Source organism: Sinocyclocheilus grahami, unplaced genomic scaffold, assembly GCF_001515645.1.
Source record: "Sinocyclocheilus grahami isolate Dianchi unplaced genomic scaffold, SAMN03320097.WGS_v1.1 scaffold205.1, whole genome shotgun sequence".
Classification (NCBI taxonomy): Eukaryota; Metazoa; Chordata; class Actinopteri; order Cypriniformes; family Cyprinidae; genus Sinocyclocheilus; species Sinocyclocheilus grahami.
In genome coordinates, this window is record NW_015505384.1 from 998,972 (window position 1) to 1,008,841 (window position 9,870).

At 36.1% G+C, this 9,870-nt stretch overlaps 1 protein-coding gene across 1 annotated transcript; it reads left to right on the plus strand.

Annotated features, from left to right (window-relative positions):
* Positions 1-5,331: 5,331 nt before the first annotated feature.
* On the plus strand, positions 5,332-9,367 carry LOC107595627 (iroquois-class homeodomain protein irx-4-A-like). Its single transcript, XM_016286100.1, has 5 exons — positions 5,332-5,822; positions 6,952-7,191; positions 7,328-7,440; positions 7,565-7,884; positions 8,227-9,367. Exons 1-5 carry the CDS (start codon positions 5,778-5,780, stop codon positions 8,811-8,813), a joined length of 1,305 nt encoding a protein of 434 aa, XP_016141586.1. The 5' UTR covers positions 5,332-5,777; the 3' UTR covers positions 8,814-9,367.
* Positions 9,368-9,870: the final 503 nt, after the last annotated feature.

Genomic DNA, 9,870 nt, shown 5'->3' on the forward strand with positions numbered 1-9,870 from the left:
TTTCACAGATTATGTTTATTCATGAGGTTTGTTTTGCTGTTGTGTCAAATCGCTCCAGCACGTGGATGATTGGCACCAACTGAAAATTTTCAGTTTGAGAGAGAAAACTCCACTAACACATTTATCTGAAATTTATATGACCTGATATTTATATTTGTCTGATATTTATGATGCATTTAAAATCATTTAACCATTTTTTAAATATTTTACAATAGCATTAACACTTTTAACTACTTAGAAAACTAGTAGTGGTATATTAATGTTTATTCTTATCAATATAAGCATAGTAATGTCATATTAAAAGAATGAATGAGACCATGTATGAATCATAAGTTAGCCATCTACCAACCAACACTGGTCTCCCCTAATATATCCAAAACATGAACGGAGCATGAACCACAATTTATTCTAGTTTTTATAATTTTGAACTGAAAAAGAAACCGTTGTTATGTGGTTTTTGGGCTGGCCAAAAGATAAAGAAATACAGAGAGAGCGAGAGAGCAAGATAGAGCAAGAGAACAGACTTTAGATAGTAAAAGAGGCTAAAACGTTTTTCAGCTAACATTGGTCCCAGTGGAGGATGGATTGACTGTGGGTGAATAATACATGGCTGGTGAGGGAGTAATGAAGTGGAAGTGATGGGGAGGAATACGTTGCTCTCAGTGGGATGGGGAAATGCATACTTTAAAGAGCTCTCACTCTCTCTGTGGCACTGGCCTGGAAAACAAGCCAAGCAGACGCACATACTCTTCCCACAGCCGTTCCTCTGGAACTCCACACAGCTGTCCGGATTGTGTTTGTCACTTCACTCAGACATTCGCTGCTCATACTGTTTCACCATCAGGCTTGACGCTGCTGTGCTGGTCTTCAGCGTTTAGTGAGCATCGCCTTGACACTGAGCGCATAATCAAACTAAACAACAGTGATGTAGATTTAGGCATTGACAAATATATATATATAGACGTAGACATGTAGCAGATCTGTTAAGTGTGCTTGAGTGCATTGCCAGTTCAGCCGGTAGATTTTGCTTCAGATCAATGCATTTAATGCTTTCTGGCTGACATTTTGGAGACCTTAAACTTCATGGTAATGCCTATAAAATATGCAGTACACATGAGTAGTACTATACCATAGTACTGAATGATTATGGTATATATATATATATATATATGGAGGTACTTCAAAGATTACCATAGTAATATCATATACAAGATCCTTAACATTCCCTTACTAAATGAAATCCACAAGAAAGTGGTCTACGGTCTCTAGACTACATACGTGCGGGAATTACAGTCCCCAGACCCCCTCTAGAGAAGACTAAAAGCTTTTTCCATGCATTCGCCTTTTTGAGCTCTTGGATACTCCATATTAGACTTCCTGTAGTGGAAACAATATGATTCCATGGTCATTTAGACAAAAATTGTCTATTAATAGTATGAGCCAAGTGTGATCCTGTTCCCTATAGCCCCTCACTGCTAGCAGCATTCTATTCTTGTACTTTTAAACTTTTTTCCGAGACCTGATCCATTCAACTAAACTACTCTTAAAAAATATTTTGGCCTAAATTTAAGATTTATTTAAGTATTAAATATTAAATATATATAAAATGTTAAGTATTATTGTGATGTAAATACGTAAGTATTACACATGTATATACTTAATCAGCATCCTATTTGGTCCTGGAACAACATTCCTCTAAAATAATCAGAGGCCTAACGTTAATATAATGCCAACCTATTTCTAAAACCAGAAGGAAATGATTGCTTGATAACAGTGTTGTTTAAAGCCCTCCAAACCGTAAATCTGATGGGTTGATAGGAATGTTTTTGCAGCACTTACATGGATCTGAGAACAATTCTTATGTGGGTGAATCACGTTAAGCCAATGTTAACGCAGAAACCAATGCCAAGAACAAATTGTTTTGTTGTTAAATTATCTTAAGATCAAAACTATGCCAGTTTAGTCCTTTGAAAGAAAAGCTCAACAATGTTTGCTTCATAAACATCCAATGATACAATTTACAGTTTAACCAGAGGTTAGTTTTCTTGCAGAAAAGTTTATTTTTTATGGTGACAACATCAAACAGATTCAATTTAGAATAATCCGGAATTTATATAAAAGGAGTCGAAGACATAGTGATGAATTAGACTGTAAGTGTTATCGTTGTTATTATGTAAGAGACCATTTTGCATGAAGCAATTTAGTAGAATGAATCAAACTTTCCAGCACTATGTATGAGAGAGAGCCATTTAGGATGAAATGATTCAGTACAATGAATTGAACTTTAAAGTGCTACATAGAGAGTTGTTTATGATGAACTGATTCTCTAAAATTAATTGAACTTCCCAGTGCTACATATGAAAGAGAGAGCCATTTATAGCAAACCGATTTACTAGAATGAATTGTACTTTCCAGTGTTGATAGGAGTGTTTGGGATGATGGAAATCCAAAAAAAAAGTAGACTCTTATTACTAGAAAAGCTTTTAGTAACTTTTAGTTAACAACTCTGCCCATATTTAGATGTTTTGTATATGGAACTTGCAACACAGAACTGCAAAAAGTCCTCTGTTGATCTCACAAAAGAACTCTTAGATGTTACAGCACTTGCAGCTCTATGAGGTCTTCTCTTCGAGCAGTGTTTCTATGCCAAACTGTGCTTAGACTCCAGCAATAAGTCGAGTTCTTCCCTGCTTGTGTCTGTCAGAGAGGGTTCCTGTGTAGAGAGGGAATTAAGTGTCCACTTGACAGCGGTCCCCAAGGTGCAGCTCTTCAGGGCTAAAGTGTGTGAAAAGAGAGTCAACTCCCACTCCATTTCCTGTCCTCCCCCTCCAACCCTCCATTTTCTGCCTGGATGAACCAATAGTCTGCCTGAGAGCATGCAGTATAGGTCCCACCTGGACCATCCGTACCGAAAAAGCACAAGAGCGAGCAGGACAGAGATAGAGAAGGGAAAGAGGAAAGGTTTTGGAAACTGCTAAGTGTCCTAAAATCTGAAAGATGGAGAGTGGAAGGAAGTGGCCGGAGGTTGAAGGTCAATCGTATGGAGATTCATACCTTTCTTCTTTTGAAAGTCGGTTTTAGACAGCAGAGCCCCACTGTCACCGTCCCTGGAGACTGAAGAAAGAGTGTTCACTCACATGAATGACATTTAATTTGTTTCATGAAAAGAGTGCTCATATATTGAACAAGCACTGTTGTCCGTGTTTGGAGTTTGGAATGGAAATAAAGCTTTTGCTCATGTGCTGCTTCTCCAGTCCAACAAAAAACCTGTCAGTCAAAGGACTGGCAATTTGTATTTGCCTGTAACAATGAATGATGGTCTCTTCATCTATGTAAACACATCCGTTTCCACACATTCATCTTCCACTGATTCAATCACTGAGACACACATTTCAGTAGATTATGATGTAACTCTATCAAGCAGCTGTCCATCCGTGAGCTCCATTTAAACGCCTGCAGTGGTAGGACGTCCCACAGTCTGTCAGTTTCTTTCTGATCTACACCAGACAGGGACATCAGAGAGACCCAAACATGTTTTGTCAACCCACTCTCCTTCTTGTGTATTAACACTTTTGGTTGTGGAACATGAAGATTTTCTTGGAAGTCTGAGGTTATCAGTTATTTTTGTATATTTGTATAAAATATAGTAATATATATTTTAAATAAAATGATTTGTTATAATTTTACATTACTAGTATTACAACTAAAAGATACTACATTTACTCCCAACATTATAGTAAATATCTAATATGAGCCCAGCATTCAGCCTAGTATGTTATTATTGCTAAAAATGTTAATGAATTCACCAATATTGTTTTGTTTATTTGTTGCTTGCTTTTTCTTGGGCTTTCTTTCTTTCTTTCTTTCTTTCTTTCTTTCTTTCTTTCTTTCTTTCTTTCCGTCTTTCATCAATTACTGAGTAGAAAAGTCAGAACATAAAATAAATGAAAGTTGAGTCACTATCATGTAAAACATACAATAAACTGGTTCACTGGATGCAGAAACAAATAAGTAGTCATGACTTTTTTTTTTTACACGTATGCTGCACCTAGCAACATTGTAATCAATCGTGTTACATGTGCTGTGAGTCCGAACAATTAATTAGGTGGGCACGGTGCTTTCAAACTGGGGATGTCTATCAGTGTTTCAATCTCTAATGAAAAGACTTCCTGACCTCAGGAGCAAAGTGTTAAGTGCCCTCGTGCATTATACATATAAAATGAACTCTGGCAGGCCAAACCTCTCAGCCACAATAAAGAGGGATTCCAGAGGTGGCTGAGAGACACATTTAAGGTACTGAATGTGGATTGATTGATGTCCAAACCTATCTATAAAGGACCACAATATTACTCTCCTGCAACTGTCTTCACAGTGTCAATTTTTTATTTGACTTTAAAAAGACTTCTTAAATGAAGATGATCTTTACCAAAAGAGAACAAACACATCCCCGAGGACAGACCTCCACCAAGCTGTCCAGTAAGGAACTATATGATCTCACCCTTATTTTTATTTTTATTTTGTCTGATTGATTCAGTCAGAATTAATATTTTTAAGGTAACCAGACAAAACATATTTTACATTGTTTGGTGACACTTCATTTTACAGTGTCCTTGTTATACAAGTTATACAAGTGTGTGCACACACACACACACACACACACACACACACACAATGTATATATTATAATATATATTTATAATACATAAAATATATGTTATATATTATAATGCTGTTAAAAAGATATTTTGATCTATGAGTGAAAAAAAATGATTTATTTTTCTAAAGTGGTATTAATATAATTTGTTTTCTAAATGGTTGTTGGTTAGGTTGGAGGTTAATCTTACTTTGTTGTTGCTGGCATGATGTGATGTTGATAATGAGGGAATAAAGTTTATTTTATGTTTGTAGAGTAAACGTTGCAACCTCCTCTACATTTAGTTGAGCACCTGTTTTTCAATTTTATATGTAATATATAAAAAGGTTATATATATATATATATATATAATAGGCCAATATTTTTATGCAGGTACATCCACAACATAAGTTACTGTAATGTCTTTTATTATTGATGTAAGCCGTATTTTACACAGCATTGCACTATGGCCTTGTTTTTTATTTTTATTATAGATATCGATCTAAGACTGTGTGATTTTTTTGAAATGTAGGTTTTATAATTCAAGAGATTTTTTTTAACCAATTCAGTGTTATGGTACAAAAGTGTTTGCTAACTACATAGAAAGGCAATTATGGTAATGGTTTCTGGGCGGTCATCAATCACGCGCGATCGCGCTGTCTGTGCTCTGGAGTCAGATCTGTGATTGGCTGCTGGCGGGCAGAGAAACTGAACACGTCCTCGTTAATGTGAGCGAGACCCCGCGGGCTCCTCACGAGGACACGAGCGCATCGTCCGACTCTGAAGTTACACAGCGGCTATAGAAAGTGTCCCGCTCTGTGAACAACAACTTTTGGCGTGATTCGCGACAATTCGCGTTTGTTATCTGGACCTTTAAATCTGACGCTGTGACGTCAGCGTCTCCGGCGTTTAAAACAACGCGCAACTGAGCCAACGTTTGTTATGTTATGTTCATCAACTTCAGCTACAGCGCTGCACCACGCTGAATCTGGCATACTGCACTTTTTTGCCGTTTGTATTGTTGGTTGCATAAGAGAGGAACAGAAACAAGAACGGGACGTTTAGCTCCAGTTAATGGCAGATTTTGGCGATGAGCTGATGACCCGCAGCGGGACCGCAGCCTCCTCTGTGCTGGACTCTCATCATGGCATTTACTCCGTTTGGCTGTTCATATCCTGCAGCACCACAGGTAACGTTACTGAACACTTTCACACTTTACTTTACAGTGCCAGATGTTCATCTGATTAATTGTGAATACTCTGTATTAATTAAATATAATTGAGTGATTCTTCAATTAGGAGAAGTGTTCTGACCTCTAAATTGATTTTAAAGAAATAATTTAATCATATGTTTTGTTAAGTATAGATTAGAAAAGCTTTACACTTTTATATTGTCTTTCTAATTAGGCTATATATATATATATATATATATATATATATATATATATAGTAATACCAACAATAACTTATTATTAACTTAGAAATATTAACATAATTATGAATTTATTTAAAAAAAGTGTTAAAATCATGGAAATTCAGAGAAATGTAACTTTTCACTTGTGAACTATATATAATTTTATATATTATAAAAAAGTTGTTCTTATTTTTATATACATTTATGATCAAAATGAGAAATGATAGGGTGGCATAATTTTGCCAGAACAGCAGGATGACAGATTTGAAGATTATAAATGTAATTAATTTAGAGATGGCAAGATTACAGTTCTTAACGGTTTATTTGACATCATTACCAAAATGATCAGTGATGTATTTGACATCTTAATTTATAAACGATCGATTTTGTGTTATTTCTTGAATTCATTTTTAAACATAATACTTTTACTGCTAGCTATCATGTTAAATTAGCTGGTGAACGGCTTCGCTTTTTGTCAAAAAAGAGAAAAATGTCATTACTGTCATACATCATTACCATCAATATTAAAATCTACACCATATCATATTATTCCAAAATCCACATGAAGGCCATGATCAGATCTTTATTCCATGACTTGTGATAAATGTTTGGAATTAAATTAGAAATATACTACAGAAGTGTCCATTTACAAAATGTCATGTAGTCAGAAGTGTCCCTAATTTAAGAATCAGCCAAATGCATTGAAACAGTAACTCCGTAACATCAAACCAAATTTTTTTTTGTCATAAACTCTTTACTTGTAACTACTTTGACCGTAAATGGGGATAGCACTGTAGACTAATGTTATTTTAACTCATTTAAAGTCATTAATAGTGTAAATGCAGAAATAAGTGTTCCATACTTTTCAAGGACATGCTAAAGCTTATTTGTGCTTTCTTTGGCAGCTTTTAATGTCTTCTAACACTCTGAGCGCTTGCTTTGAGTCTAGTGGTTCACTGCTGGACTCTGGAGTGGCAGCTTCTCCTCAAAACTCGCTTTATTGCCCTGTATATGAAAGTAGGCTTGTGGCCTCCAGCCGTCATGACCTGATCCCTCCTGCTGTCTATGGCAACTCCTGTTCAAAGAGTCACGGTTATGATACCTGCAGCACTTATGGTCCAGATTCAACCTCATATTATCCACTGGTATGCATTTCATTGGTTCATTTCAATAAAAATATATAATATTTTTTAGGGGTGAACAAAACGTTTTCCCAATCATTAGTATGGATCGTAACAGAGCGCTTTTGTAATTATTTAATTTTTAATTTTTTCATATTAGGGTAAACTCGGTGAGAAAGATGGAGTGGCAACAGGACATTCAAGAGTCACCCAAAGCTCTGCATACTACCCTTACGACTACCCAATTGGACCGTACCAGTATGACAGATATGGGTAAGAATGATCACCTCCTTACCGTTATTCTTGTTGCATCAATGAACTGTTTGCACAATAGCTTTTTTTTTTTAAATTCTGCATCCAATTTTAAAACAAATACACTACTTGTCATGTTGTTTAGATATGGATCTGTAGATGTGGGCACAAGAAGAAAAAATGCTACCAGAGAGACCACCAGCACACTGAAAGCATGGCTGCAGGAGCATAAAAAGAACCCCTACCCCACCAAGGGTGAAAAGATCATGCTGGCCATCATCACTAAGATGACCCTTACGCAGGTGTCCACCTGGTTCGCTAATGCACGGCGAAGACTCAAGAAGGAAAACAAGATGACGTGGTCACCACGCAACAAGACCTCAGATGAGAAAGAGTGTGACGACGACCAAGAAGATATGGACGAATCGCAGGGGAAGCCAATAAAAACCGAACAAGAATTCAGTGGTTTGTTGAAAGCTTTTTGATGTTACTCTTGGTTAAAATGCAGATTGTGCTTATAGCCTATAGCGATATACAGAACTTCAGCAAATTGTTGTTGATTGGTTATAGTACACAAATGCCACTTCTGTATGCGCTGCAGTTAGAGTTCGACATATCAGGCCCATTCACACCAAGAATGATAACCTTCGGAAGTTCGGAATATGACTCGTCAACTTCCCTATTCTCATAGATTTACAATTATTAAAACGTTATAGTTATCATTATAGTTACCATCCTTTGGTGTTATATTATATTGTTGTATATATGTTTTTATACTCTGTTTAAATATTTGTTTCATAACTCCAGACAACCATGGAAAGGATGATGCAGATCAACTACACAGCGATCTGGAAGACTTCGATCTAGTGGAATCAGATGGCTCAGAGTGCGAATCGAAACCTTCCTTTGTCATGCACGTTCGTTCAGAGACCAGCGAATGTCCAGATAACTATTTTAAAGAGGCTTTTCATGAATCTGTTACCGAGCTCTCGAGAGATGTCCATGAATTTAGTGAAGACCGCTTAAGACTTACCACTGAAGCAAAGCTCTACCTTCAACAAGGCCAAAAGACCATTGAGACCAAGCCAAAAATCTGGTCACTTGCACAGACTGCTACGTCATTAAATCAAGCTGATTACTCATCATGCATGCATAAAGGAACATCGTGCTCTTCTTCAAACTGTGACTCAGACATAACAAAGAGGAAACAAGAGTCTCCAGTGGCCACTCTTAGAAACTGGGTTGACGGTGTGTTTCACGATCCTTTGTTCAGGCACACCAACTTAAACCAAACTTTTAGCAACTCCTCAGAGTTATGGACTGAAGTCATTTCCTCACAGAATAACCATCATGAACACTCAGGGCCTATTACTTCCTCTCAGCATACTTCATAACTGTGTCACTTTTTCCCCCCATACTTTTTGGTTGCACCAAACTGAATAGTTGAGCCATCACAAAAGCCACATGCTAGGTTTGGAATTTAATCGTGCTAATGTCTTAATTATTAGTTTCATTCTGTAAGCTGTTGTTAGACCTCCTGAAAGTCTGATGAACTTTATATTTAGAATTTACCAACACCGCAACGTAGATTGACACCTTTTCACTTAAGAAAAAATCTGGTTCTGTCTGTGTAAAAGAAGGTGATCACTGCTGTATAATAGCACCGTACACAGATTTCCCCCAATCGGAAGTCTCAGTTGCTGATCTCACATCCCAGAAATAAAGAGTCATTTTGTGGGGAAAAAAACAAACCCATGTTCGCTGTCCGTGGTGCTGAAATTCTCCCAAGAGCATGTTGGTCACTAGGGCTGTTTTATTCAGTTGCATTTATTGTTTGAAATGACATTTTTCCCAAAGGAATCACACAACATGATTTTACAAACATCAGTAACTTGAACCCTTCCACACAATGTCTTTTAGACTGGTAGGTATAATCACTCAGTCATGACAAATATAAATACTCAAGGGGTCTTAGTACTAAACTGTTAACTCAATGGTACTCCTAAAAGTCGTAGTATGACTGATATGGCAAGTTGTTTTAACATTTATCCCTTAAAACTAACTAGTATATGTTTTTATGTTATTAAAATATTTTGTTATTTTATTAGTATTAGTTTTATTAGTATTTGTGATCACCAGTTAGTAATTCAGTAGTGACTAACTATTTTAATGTCACTTTATATATATATATATATATATATATATATATATATGTGTGTGTATGTATATGTGTATATATATATATATATATTGTGCTGTGAAAAGGTTTTTGCCCCCTTCCTGTTTTTTAATTTTTTTGCATATGTCACACTTAAAAGATTCAGATCATCAAACTAATTTAAATATTGCACAAAGATAATGCAAGTAAATACAAAATGCAGTTTTTAAATGATGATTTAATTTATTAAGGGAAAAAAGCTGTCCAAACCTACGTGGCCCTACGTGAAAAAT